Genomic DNA, 17,290 nt, shown 5'->3' with positions numbered 1-17,290 from the left:
AAATAAGACATAAAAATGAAGTATAAGCTTCTAACATTTTATTGCCAAATGTTATTCCTAAATTTTACTTTGCCTTTTACAAACTATTTAAACGTTTTTATTGCTCCTTTAAAATTTCCCAAAAACAGTCCTTTTTAAATGTTAACCTGATAAGTCGTCAATTCGGGTGCATGGGCAGGATCATTTGCCATAGTTAGCCGCGTCCAACTCTGATTCGACGTCTCCGTCCCCGTCCTCTGCGCCTTCGTCCAATTCTGCGTCTCCTTTGTCGTCTCTGTCGTCTTCGAGATCGTCGTCCTCCTCTTGATGGCCTCCTTCGTCGTCGTCTCCTGCTAGGTCTCCTGCCACCTCGTCTGCGCCTTCTGGAAGGTCTTCGTCGTCTGCGACGTCTCCGGGATGGTCTGCGTCTTCTTCTACGTCTTATGCGACCGCTTCCTCTCTTAGGATCTTCACTCTTCAACAAATCTTTTCGTTCTGTTATATAAAAATAAGCTTTGTCATTTCATTTGCAGTGCTGTTGCATGTATTTACGTGCCGATTCATGTCTTGATCCTGTGCTTGTGCAAAAGGCTCATTTTACTGTCATATTCTCTGACAAATATCGCAAAATTTATATGAAACTGGTTATTGATTAAAATATTTTTGCTTTTAACACTAGTTCTTCTCCCTTTTTTAAAGTTACCGTATACCTTTGGGGGTGTCTTGCGTCCAAGCGATGTAGTGCGTCCGGTTTAAACTGAAATGAAAGCTTATAGAGCTGACTATCAAACTATACCAAGAATTTTGAAAGAAAATGAATTTTCGAATTTTTCACCACCTCTAAATGCGAGCGTCCGAATCACCTTTTGAAAGCTACAAGTCAAAGCGAATTTTGTTCATCGCTAATTTAATTTGCTTTTCAGTCTCCAGACCCCAGGCGCTAAAAAAACGTGTCTGCTTTTTGCCATATTCAATTGCAGTGAGAAGTTACAGAACATTTTCGAAATAGGATTAAAAGATGTGGATTAATCGTGTAAAAATCGCTCTCGAAGAAAAACTATTTTGAAAGAAAAAATTTCGCACATAGGTTTTTGTTGTGTCTATGTTAAACTAGCTACTGTCCAAATTTGAAGGCAAACGAACAAATTCCATTGGAGTTTTAGCTCGTGTCCCCTTCAAGTGAAAAAAAAAAACTGATTCGAGCAGACAGAGCTAAAAATTCGACAATTCAATTTATTTGAGAATTCTTGGTATAGTTTAACAGCCAGTTCTAAAAGCTTTATTTGTTGTAGGGGTTTAGGTATCTACAGTTTAAACCGGACGTGCTACATTGCTTGGATGCGAGACACCTCTAAACGTATACGGTAACCTTAAGTGCTTATATTGTGGCCGGCATGCAGTTTGGCTACATAACGGTAAGTGGACGAGTAAATTCTAAATCAACACAATTAATGTTACTTTCAACTGGCTGTATTCACCAACCTATAGCTAGAGAGGAACCCGGTCTTTAATAATTTGGTGTAAATTTATGAAATAAACACAGTAGTCTTTCACAACAGTCTTTCGCCGTCCTTAAATTGCAGGTAGTTAACTGGCAAATATCTTAGCAATTTTTCTTTTGTGGGCGCCATATTAAATTCTTAATTAGGAAACGACTTTTCAAATTGCTCCTGCTCAAACATTTCTACGTCAAAAATTTACGATATTTTCCTCACACTATTCAAGGTCAAACATATTGGCATCGTTAACAAAGCTTTATGCGTGGCTAAACGAGAATTTTTCCGATATGTAAGTAAACCTCGTACAATGCTTGTAAGCGAGTCGCAAAAAACTTATCCAGAATACCTTCTGGAAGATTTTCAAAGCAAAAAAGCAAAAATGAAAACAAAAACAAAAGAAAAAATAAGAGAAAAAAACGGTCAAGAATTTAAAACAATCACTTGCGAAAGTTAACGAATTTCAATCCAATCTTTTTTTTAATTTCGATGAAACCGGTGACGTAAGACCACTCAAAGGGATGTGAATAACTGCAACGTGTTCTGTCAGCACAAGAAACTGGCGCATTGGATTTCACTGTTGTTATTAATTTTAGAAAAAACAGCGCTTATTGCAAATAACTTTGAACTAAAGAAAAGTCTTAGTTTTTAGTGTTTCTGTTCAGTTTTAGTCTAGCCTTTCCGCTATTGGTTTTCGTGCGTTTTATTTTTGACTTAAAATTAGTCTTAAACTACTTTAAACAATTGACGCAAAGTTAAAGGTTAATACCATATTGATTTTTTGGTTAGTAAATGGAAAGCAAGTTTATTAATACTTAATTTTTAGCCACACAAACCTTCAAGCTGTGAGGTTTCATCTTCCAATTTCGCGATCTCCGCGCCGGGTTCGTCTTCGTCTTCTTCCTCGGCGTCGCCTTCGTCTTCGTCTTTGGCGTCTGCCTCATCCTCATCTATTCCTTCGACTTCATCTTCGTCTTCGGTGTCGTCTTCGATCTCAGACTCATCTTCGATGCTATCTTCGTTTTCGTCTTCATCTTCGTCTTCGGCGTCCAATTCTTCGTTTTCGGGTCTATCATCTTCATCTTCGGCTTCATTGTTGTCGTTGTCGTCTTCGTCACTTACAAGTTCCTCGCCCTCAATGCTCTCTCGAATGGGCACAGAGTTTGCTTTAACAAGAACATAGTTCGATTCAATAGATTGATGAATTAAGGGGAAAGTTTAGGTTAAACGAATAGAAGGTTTCCAATTTGTAAGCAATTTTAGGAACGAAAAAAGAACGGCTCTGAAGATATTGATGGAAAATAATAGATGTTTCGAAGATGCTGTGATATTTTAGACTAGCTATAGCGTTCTATCACGAATGCTGTTCTCTTATTGACTACGCTACTCACTATCTATTCTATCCTATTTAACAAATGAATTTCATGTTGCCGTGCGTATGTTCAGTAATAGATCACAAATGACGTCAAAATGTGGTAAGAACAAAAAAAAAAAAGTGTCACTGATGTTCTTACCACATTTTGACGCCATCCGTGATCTATTACTGAACAGACGCACGGCGACAGGGAATCTATTTGTTAACTGTTGTAGATAGTGAGTAGAGTGAGAAGCCTAAAAGTGTGCGGTTATTATATAAATATTTAATAAAAGGGTGAGCCTGTGTTGTTGTTAAGTTTTGAACGACTAGTATATTTATGCTGAAACAATTAGATTATTAATATCCAATTTCTATACGTTTTAATTGATTGGGGGCTTCCCCTAAATAACTATCATGCGATAGAATTTTTGAGCTCATAATCTAATTGTTAAGCAGAAGACATTACGTAACAGTCACCTGATAGCCCTCGTTAGCGGTTTAAGTTAAAAATAAAGAACAAAAAGAAAAATAATTGCCAAATTCCTCTGTAGACATGTCATATTTTAATGTTATAGACACGAGTTACAAAGAGTCCTCCACTGCCGCTGAAAAATCTTAGTAAAATAACTTCTCTCGACAAAAAAAACATGTGTTTGAGTGACCAATGCCGAAACGAAACATAAACAACAACACTGAACAACAACCGTCCAGTTGTCCAAGTCTGAGGCTTCTGCGGTCAGATCATAACTTGCACAGTTCATTGACTTAAGATACAAAAGATTAGGGCAAATTCTCAGTACTCTCTGCTGAGTGAAACCCTAACCCTCTGAATTTTTCGTCGCTACTCAGTTATGCATCTGAAAATACATGCAGTGAAACTTATTTCAAATCTACGAGGAAAAAAACGAAAAAATGTAAGCCACCCACCCGGGCTCTTTGCCAACTAACCACTAAACCAACGAGGACTAGATCTGAGGATATATAGAATTACCCATTACAATAAACGAAAGCCAAATGTATTCGGAGACTCTAAATACTTTAGATCGTTGCTAAGCCCAAAAATAATGTTCCTTGTCTAGCTGGGGGTTCTGTTTCCTTTTACATAAGTACTCTCACGATAAGTTCAGTTTGACATATGGAAACAAAAGTTAACCTTCTAGGGGGGGATAAGAGCCTTTTACTTAGAAATCTTAGTATAAACTATCTACTGAAAGACACTTCCTGTGGCCCACGCAGCCGGAGCTTCATTACCTCGGCCGGTTCTTTAAATCACGACGACTCGCAGTATTTCTACCCTCCTCTTACTGAAAGCCTAACCCTAAAATTTTTCCGTCGGTACTCAATTATAGATATGGATAGAGAAAAGGACTGAAGGGTAAGTTTCGTGTCTAAGGAAACAGCATGAGAATGCGGAGACAAATCTAACATAAAAAAAAAAAAAACACAAACCCTCCGATCCCTGACGCGCTTATCTGCGCCCAAACAAGCCTCGCAATGGAAAGGAAACCAACAACTGATACGGATCCACTTCGTTTAAAAAAATATGTTGAATAAAGTTAATGGCGAAACTCATTCTTTAATTGCGTTAATCCTGATTTGAAAAATGGGCTCCACGGTGAAGTGTGACAAATTAAAGGGGCTGAAGGCAGATATCTACTATTTTTGCATCGATCCGTAGACAAATACAACCTTACAATGGTCAATCACATACCTTCTCTTTCCTCTATATCATTATCCAGTGCAATCACTTCATTTTCTTCAAAGTTGTCAGCCTTAACATCTCTGAGTGCCGCTTGTGTTTCTTTCGAGATAGTAGCACAGTTGGAAACAGCAAAGAACAGAGCGGCACACAGAGCAAATGAAATCAGCCCTGCCTTCAACATAATTTCTGGTTTGCTGTGTTCACCAGCTCACCAAAAAAATATGACAGTTTTTTCTCGACTAAGCAGCCAATTTAAATGCTTTGTGCGGCTTGAAATATCAATTATATTGAATGTTTTCACTCGTTGCGATCTATAATAAAACATACTTGTTTAAAAATAGGGAACTGGAGAGTTTCGCGAGAGGAAATACATACCACCGTTTACGCCTTTTCCGGCACACAATTGTAATTCACCAAATTGTTGAGGATATCTGCTTTATGATACAAGCCATTGATATCGTTCTTAACAAGGGTCAATCATGTATCGGCCATGAACAAAAACGTAATGCAATAATGGATAAGTGTTCTTGATATTGAGACGAAATTACATTCACGCCACGCTTTTGAGTTGGGTTTGCAGAAAGTATTCCTATAATGGGGCAACAAATTTTTGTAAGGCATCTTTAATATGACAATTAAGGCTCAGACAAGGCCATTTTGTTTAAGTTATGCATCAGTTTGAAGCCTGCTTCTACTTGATCGATATGAGAGAAGAAGAAAACGCATTTACATACAGCAACACTGCCAACCGAAACGTCGGAACCATAATTATTTGGAAACAGGCTTAGAATTCAGCTTCTATCGAAGGTACAAAACCCTTAGTTGGGTTGGCAAGTTAGGTCTTGGTGTTTACAAAGGCTAAACCACCTTTATTTTGCGAGTCTTTACAAAGTGTTATTTCGTCGACTTATATATTAACCGATGTTGAGATCGGGCGCGTAATCCACCCACGCCTTAGCCAAGGGGTCACTCGTCAGCTGAATGAATCAAAATTTCTATCAAATTCGAGCGCGCAAAAGTTAAAATTCAGCGTAAAATCGCGCGAACCGGAAAGAAAAACTGCAGCAAACAATTGTTTTATCTCCGGCGAAATTTTTCCTGGTGACCCATCTTGATTTTATGTATGCATGCAATATTTAGTATGCCACTTCAAAAAGAAACGTTTGCGAGAAAGTTATCCCGTAGAATTTTCTGTAGGTTGAACTGAATGCAAAATATTAACGGCAGACTGGTCCCAACGGCGGAGGTGACGAGCTTGATAGAACAAACAACAAAAGCTAGAATAACTGAAATATATTTGTTTTAAAAAAAAAAAAAAATTTTGCCCGATATTTCGGTTTGCAATACAAACCATCCTCGGGGGCAGCCCCCGAGGAAGGTTTGTAAATATATTTCAGTTATTCTAGCTTTTGTTGTTTGTTCTATCAAGCTCGTCACCTCCGCCGTTGGGATCAGTCTGCCTTTCATATTTTGTATATGAGATAATTTGCTGATCCAGGTCTACAAGTGATCCGGCACCACTCATTGGTTTGTCGCTGTTGAATTGCAGATTTTATTGTATTCATTGAGCTGAATGCCTTTATAAAGCGATAATAACGACAGGGGAACGACTTAGTTTTTTTAGTATGTTTGTAAAAACTGAAATTGTGTAGAGTACTGGTAACCGTTTTGTCGTCAGAACAACTCTTAAACTGGGAATGATGTATTCTTTAATAAGTGACACAGGCATCCACCTATCAGGAGTTGAACCTAAGACCTTCCGATTACTAGTTCGGATACTCTACCACTGAGCTGAAGGACATTCGTGGTAGCTAAAGTATTACCAATCAACAGAAGTACAAAGCTGTTTCTAGGTTGTCTAGATGATTAGATACGATTTTTTTCCTAACCTTTATTGTTTCACAAACTCTACTAAACAATGAAAAACCCTTCCGAGCCTCCTTAAATGGAAACATACGTAAGCTATATTATACATGGCGGAAGACGTTGTATTCTTCTAAACGTTTTCTTAGGAGTTCTTTTATTTAGAATGCTATGTCATTCCATAATCTTACAGCAAACTTGAGAAGAAGTCCTTAAAGTGTATTTATCCAATTTGGAGCTCTTAAGAGGTGGATCACGCTATGGTGATGATATGAATGGTGGTCGTTTTCTCAACTAATTTCAATTTGCTTATTTCTTCAATACTGTTGTTAATATTGCATGCAGGATACAGGCTCATAGTATTCCAAAACTTCAAAGGTAAAAAAAAAAATCATTAGCGCCAACAATACAACAAAGGAGGATTAAGATCGCGTCTGTCTATAAATTCATTATTCAAAGCGCTCTAGATATTTTCTAGAGATTAGAATTTGCCAAGTATAGTTTAGTTTAGACTGTATAAAGGTGTAGCTGCTGACCCCAGATAGCAAGTCCATATAGGTAAGGAAATGATAATTTTTCTTTTTTGTTTTTGTTTTTGATAACAAATCTGGCCCCGGCGTAAGTAAAGACAACCAAATACTTGTGCGCAATTTATGTCCTGGCCATTGGCACCGCGCCACAACTTACTGTTTTCTCTTTACCGCGATAATGAGCCGGAGCATCCAGCCATAACATTTAATCAAAACACTTAAAATATTGCCTCTGTGTTCCCAGGTAATTTTGGGCCCTTTCGCAGGCTATATTTTTGTTAGGGGACTTTCGGAAATGCCAGCTAGCTGACCTTTTTCGCATTTGCCCCTTCAAAAAACGAAAGGAATTATTTGTTCAATGTTACGAAATTTTGCCGAGCTTTTACATTTTGCTGAGGAAAAACTGTAGATTTTCTTTTCAACTAAATTCGAATTCGGTCTGACATGAGTTAAGCCTTTTGAACAGATTCTACCGAAATGAACCGTTGGGTGTCCTTGAAGCGCACATGTCGGAGGAATATATCATTTGAGAGAGATTTGTAATAAAACAATATGAATGTGTAAAACATATATTTTGAACTGCGAATGAAAGACCAAATATAAGAAAGCATCCTCGCAGTATAATACGCAACTTACTGCGAGAATCTTTCTTAATCTATTTAATCTTTCATCCGCAGTTCAAAATGTATGTGTCATATATTCATATATTAATTTATTTATCCTTTGCGGGCCGGTATATTAACAGGGGCACCCAACAGATCGTTTCGGTAAATTATCTGTTCGGAAAGCCCTTCATCCCCTACAATTTTCTGAAGGGAATTTTAACCTCGAACTTTATTGATATGGGAAATTTAAGGCCTAGTGTTTTCGGATTGACAAAAATGTCGTTTCGGGTACCGAAAAAAGGTCAGCTAAGATTTTCGGAAAGGAAATAAGACCTAAGGTTTTCGGGAAATGGACAAAGATGCCCTAGTAATTTCGAAAAGACTCAGGTTGCCCTAGAATGACCGAACAGATAAAAATATTTTAGCGCTGCCGAAAATGAACCTACAGAGCTTTATAGGCACTTCAGATAGCCTCAAAAAGCGTTTCAAAGCATCTGAGAGAAAACTGTCGTTGGGTGCCCCTGTATTAAGAACTCACAATATGACCAGCTCCCAGTTGGCTTGATAGCCCAGTTGATAGAGCACTGCACCGGTATCACAGAGGTCATGGCTGGTTCGATTATTTTTTTCAGGCTTTCTTCTCGCATTTATTTAAGTTGCGTTCCAGCTGCTAGGATCTTTCTTCCTTATAAAAGTGTAATATGTAAACACCTTTTTTGGCTCGCTGGCATATCAGAGCATAATATCGAATGTCCCTTGCTAATAGGTTAAAAGTAAGTAAGTAGTTGATGTATTCATGTAGACACAAAAGAGCTTACAATAAGACTCGGTAGAATGTGCATATGCTACAACTTTTGTATATTACACTACTCATGAGAAAAATATATTCATATATGACACAAATATGCCTAAAATAACAATTGTAAACTACATTTCCATAATTTTTCCTTAAATTCCTTGAGATTCCTACAGTTTCAAACTTTAATTGGCAATTTGTTCCACAACTTCCCGCCAATAAAAGAAAATGAATTGTGCATTCACTCGGAATTGAAATGAAATTGCAGCCAGATTACCTGACCCCAACTCCTTAAATTATAACGCGTATGTCTTAACCCAAAAAAAAAATTAGTAATATATAGTAAACCCATAAAAATAAGGCATTTGTAAATCAAGATCAAGAGTTGATAATATGAGATCTCAGAGTATTCATGCGCATGATCGCAGTAAAATTAGTAGGCTTTCATAACTTTCATTATTGGTTGGAAATGGGATTCTTAAAAATGTAATAATATATGTCCCAGAACTTCACAATTGTCCTCAAAGTTTCGCTTCTTGGTCGATTCAGCTGTTTCTTTCTGAACAATATTTCAGCCTAGGCCATTTAACCTCTGATAAATATTTACGCACAACTTGCACTCGTGCTTGCATTTGTATCCGTGTGTAATATAATTTCATTTCCTGATAACATCCTTTCCTGATCAATGATGTTGTTTTCAATATCTAGTGAACTGTTTCTCTTCTTGATTTTCAGTGGCTGTTGCCATCAACATAATCAAGAAAAATAAAAACAAAGTCCAGAATAAACGTAAATGCTCTATTTTTGGAGCTATTTCCACTATATTCAATTGTAAACTTAGCCAGATGCTTAAAAAGAGATACTAAATCAGTACTTCGGTATTGGGTCAATTGAGTTCTAATCACGCATTTGCGTTTTTCTGAGTCATAGCCTTTTGCGATCTGTCTTTCAATTTTCATAGAACTTAGGACATTTTAAAAATAAAGTTGTAACTTCGGTTGGGTATTGCTAAGCCTCCAGATACTACACTGACGTGCCTAAGCAGAATCTTTTGTGGAAGTCTTTTATATTATTGACTATTCCAAGACGTAAATCTCCAGAGAAGGTGGTATCTTCTAGATTATTAAGGTTTTAAGATATCCACCGAATACACCTTTCCAAAAAAGCCCAAGTATGTCTACAATTCCATTAAAAATTGAATCTTGTCTGTAGTTTTCCCGCAAAATGTGCAAAAATCAATGTATTTTATACCTTTTTTGCAAAGAAAGTCGTTGATTGCGACTTGGTTCTGAAGCAATTTTGAAACGTTGTTTTGTTTCTAAGGTACGTACAAATTCTAAGATATTAGTATTTTTTTCAATTAACATTTGAATTTCCAGTTATTTTTCAGGCTTTAGCTAACCACCGTCTATTGAATTTTTTTCTGTGTGTCTTTTTTACAAAATGTCGGGTAGGAAAAGAAACCTTTCAACCATATTAAGAGCTGGTGTACTTTTTATAATATTTTAAAGCACATGTCACCTTATAGGGCTCGAGTCCGATAAATATTGTGATGTTGACTTTGTTTAAGAAATTGTTGTAGCTGCAGAACTGCATTAACTCCTATGATAAATATAAGGTAAAAAAAAAGAAGCAAAACTCCACTCTGAATTCAAAGGAGCTCTAGCGAATTTCTTTGAATGTTAATTTATTTTGTTCACTTTTATATAAATATTTGTCTAAGTAAGAATCGTCCACTCTTTGCAACCTTAGTTGTTGTTGTTATTGTTGTTGTTGTTGTTTTTTTTTTTTCACTTGTACGTATAAATTCTAAGGTATAAGTATGTATTGTTTAACTAATTGTCTTAGTGGAAAATGGTCGATTGTCAATTCTAACGAGGAAGTTCTTCCAGATGCGCAAGGATCTAAAATCCAAGTTTTTGGCTGTGTACTTTAGATTTTCTCAGTGCTCTAATATTTCTTTCCGAAATGGTTCTCGAAATAATGTCCTGATGTCTTAGATTGCTTGAACAAAAATCTATTTTTATGCTTATCCGGACGGTAGTCGAATACTCTCTTCCATTTTCCCTTGTTACCCACTTCACTGCTCGATATCGTCAACAATGTTTTGAAACTTGGTATTCATTCATCTTAAGACCCTCTTTATCATTTCAGTTAGTGCGCCTACTTGTATCTATATAATGCGCCTTCCCGTCTGCTAAAGCTCTTCAAACCCGCTGTAAATACGAAATATAAACTTCCAAATAACATGGTTCACGAGGGGTTAGTTAGAAAAACCTTTCCATGTCAAAAACGGTGCTACAATTTACGTTGGAAGGGCCACGAACGTGCACAATCCTTTGTTTTAACGTTCGCTTTACAGTTGAATATCTTAACAGGAACGTTTCTATTGGTCAGTTGTTCCAATACATTTCAAATCTATTGTGGTTTGCGCACTTTCAAGGCCAAAAATGCTAACAAAAACATACTTTTATTTATTTATTTGTTTATTAAAGCTTTCACCAACACGGAAAAGCACTATTCAAATAACGATAATACATTGTTTCTTGCAAACCTCGGACTGAACATATGAAAAGAACGTTTGCTAACAACGGCGCTAAGCTATGGATTGGCCACCCAGGTTCCATGAAACAAACAAGCGATAAAAAATGCCATCCCTCAAATGAGAGCTATCACCGGCTAGGCTCTACCAGTACCGGTGGTATCCTTTTTAGATGTGCAGTTAATAGAATGCCTTTTTACAGTTATTATTTTTGTGTTTGGCTTCTATGTAAAACAGTTTCGTAACGTTACTGATTGGAATAGTATTCATTGATCATATCTGTTCTTTTATTGTTGATAATTGGCTGCATCAGAAAAGTCGACCTCTATGAAAGTCGACCAGAGCCACCAGTAAGTGAAGTGAATTCTAGTGGAGTCAATTCAAGTTAAGTCAATTCATCAATCAATCCTTACAGACTGTATCTTTTTCAGTGGTGAAACATTTTAAAAAAACACGGGTCCTGATTTTCTAAATACCCCCATCACCGGTTGATTTTCCTTTAGTTGTTGTTGAAGAATCAAAAGAAGAATTTTTACAGAGTACATCCTAAGTCCTGGTCTCCGTATGTCGGAAAAAAATCCCAGATGATAATTGAGGATTTCGTTGTTTCCCGACTGTCCCAGATTTTGTCGTTGCTGGATGAAAGTATCGGCGACTATCGGCGATAAAAAAAAATGAATAGGCCCAGTTATGTCGGCCATTTTGAAATTTGGAGTTTTAAAAGGCTTGGTGCCAATCAAAACAATCGCAGACGAATTGGCCTCCCAGGTTCCATGAAACAGACGATAAATAATATGTCATCCTTCAAACGAAAGCTACCATCGATTAGGCCCTACCGGTATCGGTGGTGTCCTTTTTAGATGTGCAGTTCATAGAATGTCTTTTTACAGTTATTATTTTTGTGTTTGGATTTCATGTAAAACAGTTTCGTAACGTTACTGATTGGAATAGTATTCATTGATCATATCCGTTCTTTTAATGTTGATAATTCGCTGCATCAGAAGAGTCGACCTCTATGAGAGTCGACCGGAGTCACCAGTAAGTGAAGTGAATTCTAGTCAAGTCAATTCATCAATCTATCCTTACAGACTGTACCTTTTTCACTGGTGAAACATTTTAAAAAAAAAAAAGGTCTTCGTATGTCGGAAAAAATCCCTCATGATAATTGACGATTTCGTTGTTTCCCGACTGTCCCAGATTTTGTCGTTGCTGGATAAAAGTATCGGCGACTATCGGCGATGACAAAAAATGAATAAGCTCAGAAATGTCGGCCATTTTGAAATTTTGAGGTTTGGAGAGGCTTGGTGCCGATCAAAACAGTCGCAGATGCAAAACTTGGGACAGTCGGGAAACAAAGAAATCGTCAATTATCATCTGGGATTTTCCGACATTCGAAGACCAGGACTTAGGATGTACGCCGTTAACATTTTTGTTTTGATTCTTCAACAACAACTAAAGGAAAATCATCCGGTGATGAGGGTATTTAGAAAATCAGGACCTGTGGTTTTTTTTTAAATGTTTCACAAGTGAAAAAAGTACAGTCCGTAAGGATTGATTGATGAATTGACTTAACTTGAATTGACTCGACTAGAATTCACTTCACTTACTGGTGACTCTGGTCGACTCTCATAGAGGTCGACTCTTCTGATGCAGCGAATTATCAACATTAAAAGAACGGGTATGATCAATGAATACTATTCCATTCAGTAACGTTACGAAACTGTTTTACATGAAATCCAAACACAAAAATAATAACTGTAAAAATGAACTGCACATCTAAAAAGGACACCACCGATCCCGGTAGGGCTTAATCGATGGTAGTTTTCGTTTGGAAGATGACATATTATTTATCGTCTGTTTCATGGAACCTGTGAGGCCAATCCATAGCTTAGCGCCGTTGTAAGCAAAAGCTCTTTTTTTAGTCCGAGGTTTGCAAGAAACGATTTATTATCGTTTTTGCATAGTTCTTTTCTTTGGTTGGTGAAAGCTTTAACAAAAACAAAAATAAATAAATAAATACACAAATAAACAAAAGTATGTTTTTGTTAGCAATTTTTGCCTTGACCGTGCGCAAACCACAATATGTTTTGAAATGCGTTGGAACAACTGACCAGTAGAAACCTTCCTTTTAAGATATTCAACTGTAGTGTGAACGTTAACACAAAGGATTGTTCATGGTCGCGGCTCTTCCAACGTAAAGTGCAGCACCATTTTTGACATGGCAAGGTTACATAACCAACCCCCCATGAAGCATGTTATTTGGAAGTTTATATTTCGTATTTACTGCGGGTTTGAAGAGCTTTAGCAGACAAGAAGGCGCATTATATAGAAACAAGTAGGCGCACTAAATTATTAAGAGGGTCTTAAGATGAATGAATACCAAGTTGCAAAATCAGTGAAGTGGATAACAAGGAAAAATGGAAGAGAGTATTCGACTACCGTCCGGATAAGCATAGAAATAGACCTTTGTTTAAGCAATCTAAGACATCAGGACATTAGTTCGAGAACCATTTCGGAAAGAAATATTAGAGCACTGAGCAAATCTAAAGTACACAGAGAAAACCTTGGATTTTAGATCCTCGCGCATCTGGAAGAACTTCCTCGTTAGCATTGACAATCGACCATTTTCCATCAAGACAATTGGTTAAACAATACATACTTATACCTTAGAATTTATATGTACAAGTGAAAAAAAAACAACAACAACAACAACAACAAAGGTTGCAAGGACTGGACGATTTTAACTTAGACAAATATATATATAAAATGGAACAGAATAAACTAACATTTGAAAAAAATCGCTAGAGCTCTTTTTAATTCCGAGTCAGTATTTTGCTTTTTTTTTGCCTTATATTTACTATAGGAGTTAATGCACTTTTGAAGCTACAAAAATATTTCTTAAACAAAAAAATCAACATTACAATATTAATCGGACTCGAGCACTATAAGGTAATATGCGCTTTAAGATATTATAAAAAGTACATCAGCTCTTGATATGGTGAAATTTTTATTTTCCTACCCGACATTTTGTAAAAAATTTATACAAATTTCAATATCCGGTGAAGAGCCATGGAAAGTGGTTAGCTAAAGCCTGAAAAAATAACTAGAAATTCAAATGTTAATTGGAAAAAATACTCCAACTTAGAATTTCTACGTACATTAGAAACAAAACAACGTATGGAAATTGCTTCACAGCCGAACGCAACCAACGACTTTCTTTGCAAAAAAATTATAAAATAGATTGATTTTTTTTGCACATTTTGTGGAAAAACTACAGGCAAGATTCAATTATTTTCTGGAATTGTAGACATACTTGAGCTTTTTTGGAAAGGTGTATTCGGTTGATATCTTGAAACCTTAGTAATCTAAAAGATACCACCTTCTCTGGAGATTTCTGTCTTGGAGTAGTTAATAATATAAAAGACTTCCACACCAGATTCTGCTTAGGCACGTCAGTGTAGTATCTGGAGGCTTAGCAATACCCAACCGAAGTTACAAATTTGTTTTTAAAATGTCCCAAACTCTATGAAAATTGAAAGACAGATCACAAAAGGCAATGGCTCACAAAAACGCTTTGGAAAAAAGTGGTCTCAATTGAAGATTGCTTCATAAAATGTTCCCCTTCTTTACAAAGTGCGTGCTCAAATGCGTGATTAGAACTCAATTGACGCAATACCGAAGTACTGATTAAGTATCTCTTTTTAAGCATCTGCCTAAGTTTAAAATTAATTATAGTGGAAATACCTCCAAAAATAGAGCATTTAGGTTTATTTTGGACTTTGTTTTTATCTTTCTTGATTATGTTGACGTGCTACAGGCTCTGAAAATCAAGAAGAGAAACAGTTCACTAGATATTGAAAACAACATCATTGATCAGGAAAGGATGTTATCAGGAAACGAAATTATATTACACACGGATACAAATGCAAGCACGAGTGCAAATTCTACGTAAATATTTATCAGAGGTTAAATAGCCAAGGCTGAAATATTGTTCAGAAGGAAACAGCTGAATCGACCAAGAAGCGAAGCTTTGAGGACAATTGTGAAGTTCTGGGACATATATTATTACATTTTTAAGAACCCCATTTCCAACCAATAATGAGAATTATGAAAGCCTACTAAATTTACTGCGATCATGCCCATGAATACTCTGAGATCTCATATTATCAACTCTTGATCTTGATTTACAAATGCCTTATTTTTATGAGTCCGTTATATATTACTGATTTTTTTTTTTGGTTAAGACAAACGCGTTATAATTTAAAGAGTTGGGGTCAGGTTATCTGGCCGCAACCTCATTTTAATTCCAAGTGAATGCACAATTCATTTTCTTTTATTGGCGGAAAGTTGTGGAATAAATTGCCAATTAAAGTTTAAAACTGTAGGAATCTCAAGGAATTTAAGGAAAAATTGTGGAAATGTAGTTTACAATTGTTATTTTAGGCATATTTGTGTCATATATGAATATTTTTTCTCATGATTAGTGTAATATACAAAAAGTTTTAGAACATGCACGTTTTACCGGGTCTTATTGTAAGCTCTTTTGTGTCTACATGAATAAATAAACTACTTACTTACTTTTAACCTATTAGCAAGGGACATTCGATATTGTGCTCTGATATACCAGCAAGCCAAAAAGAGGTTTACATATTACAAATTTAAATAAAAGAAAGATCCTCGCAGTTAGTACGCAACTTCAATAAATGCGAAAAGAAAGCCTGAAAAAAAAAAATCGAACCCATGACCTCTGTGATACCGGTGCAGTACTCTATCTACTGAGCTATCAAGCCAACTGGGAGCTGGCCATATTGTGAGTTCCTAATATACCGGCCTGCTAAGGATGAATAAATTAATATATGAATATATGAAGCATACAATTTGAACTGCGGATGAAAGATTAAATAGATTAAGAAAGATTCTCGCAGTAAGTTGCGTATTATACTGCGAGGATCTTTTCTTATATTTGGTCTTTCATTCGCAGTTCAAAATATATGTTTCACACATTCATATTCTTTTATTACAAATTTCTCCTCATGATATATTCCTCCAACATGTGCACTTCAAGGAGACCAAACGGTTCATTTCGGTAAAATCTGTTCAGAAGGCTTAAATCATCTCAGACCGAATTTGAATATAGTTGAAAAGAAAATCTACAGTATTCCTCAGCAAAATGTAAAAGCTCAAAATTTGGTAACATTGAACAAACAATTCCTTTCGTTTTCGAAGGGGAAATGCCAAAAAGGTCAGCTAGCTGGCATTTCCGAAAGTCCCCTTACAAAAATATAGCTTGCGAAAGGGCCCAAAATTATCTGGGAACACAGAGACAATATTTTAAGTGTTTTGATTAAATGTTACGGCTGGATGCCCCGGCGCATTATCGCGGTAAAGAGAAAACAGTAAATTGTGGCGCGGTGCCAATGGCCAGGACACAAATTGCGCACAAGTATTGGATTGTCTTTACTTACGCCGGGGTTAGATTTGTGATAAAAAACAAAAAAAATGATAATAAATAAATAAATAAATAAAACGAATACTTTTAAGAAACCAGTGGCTAATGTATTCCCCGCATTCTGATTGGCTATTCCGGCAAACTCTGCCAGGATAATACACCATTTCGTTATCATATGGCTGCTAGGCTTAAGAAAATAAAATAAAAAAATTGTGTTTTTTTTTTTTTTTTTTTTTTATCTTTGAGCCTCAATTTAAGTTCTGTTGTTTTATTTTCTTAAGTCACGTAGGCATACACGATTTTTAATATATCAAAATTTGTTTATTAACTATCTATAAGTCGCTGATCTATCATTTCCTAACCTATATGGACTTGCTATCTGGGGTCAGCAGCTACACCTTTATACAGTCTAAACTAAACTATACTTGGCAAATTCTAATTCTCTAGAAAATATCTAGAGCGCTTTGAATGATGTATTTTATAGGCAGACGCGTTGAAGTTTTGGAATACTATGAGCCTGTATCCTGCATGCAACATTAACAACAATATTAAACAAATAAGCAAATTGAAATTAGTTGAGAAAACGACCACCATTCATATCATCACCATAACGTGATCCACCTCTGAAGAGCTCCAAATTGGATAAATACACTTTAAGGATTTCTTCACCAAGTTTGCTGTAAGATTATGGAATGACATACCATTCTTAATTAAAGAATTCGTAAGAAAACGTTTAGAAGAATACAACTTCTTCTGCCATGTATAATATAGCTTTCGTATGTTTCCATTTAAGGAGGCTCGAAAGGGTTTTTCATTGTTTAGTAGAGTTTGTGAAACAATAAAAGGTTAGGAAAAAAATCGTATCTAATCATCTGGACAACCTAGCAAGAGCTTTGTACTTCTGTTGTTTGGCAATACTTTAGCTCCCTCGAATCTCCTGCAGCTCAGTGGTAGTATCCGAACTAGTAATC

At 36.2% G+C, this 17,290-nt stretch overlaps 1 protein-coding gene across 1 annotated transcript; it reads right to left on the bottom strand.

Moving 5' to 3' along the window:
- Positions 1-16: 16 nt before the first annotated feature.
- Positions 17-4,781, bottom strand: LOC146482637 (uncharacterized). The gene is made up of 3 exons (XM_085107067.1): positions 4,544-4,781; positions 2,312-2,641; positions 17-474 (listed from the first exon to the last, which is right to left on the bottom strand). The coding sequence occupies exons 1-3, from the start codon at positions 4,713-4,715 to the stop codon at positions 194-196; spliced, it is 783 nt and encodes a 260-aa protein (XP_084963193.1). The 5' UTR covers positions 4,716-4,781; the 3' UTR covers positions 17-193.
- Positions 4,782-17,290: the final 12,509 nt, after the last annotated feature.

Source organism: Pavona decussata, unplaced genomic scaffold, assembly GCF_977016875.1.
Source record: "Pavona decussata unplaced genomic scaffold, jaPavDecu1.1 SCAFFOLD_45, whole genome shotgun sequence".
NCBI classification, from domain to species: Eukaryota; Metazoa; Cnidaria; class Anthozoa; order Scleractinia; family Agariciidae; genus Pavona; species Pavona decussata.
The sequence above is the reverse complement of the archived record's forward strand: the minus strand, read 5'-3'. Positions and strand labels throughout refer to the sequence as shown.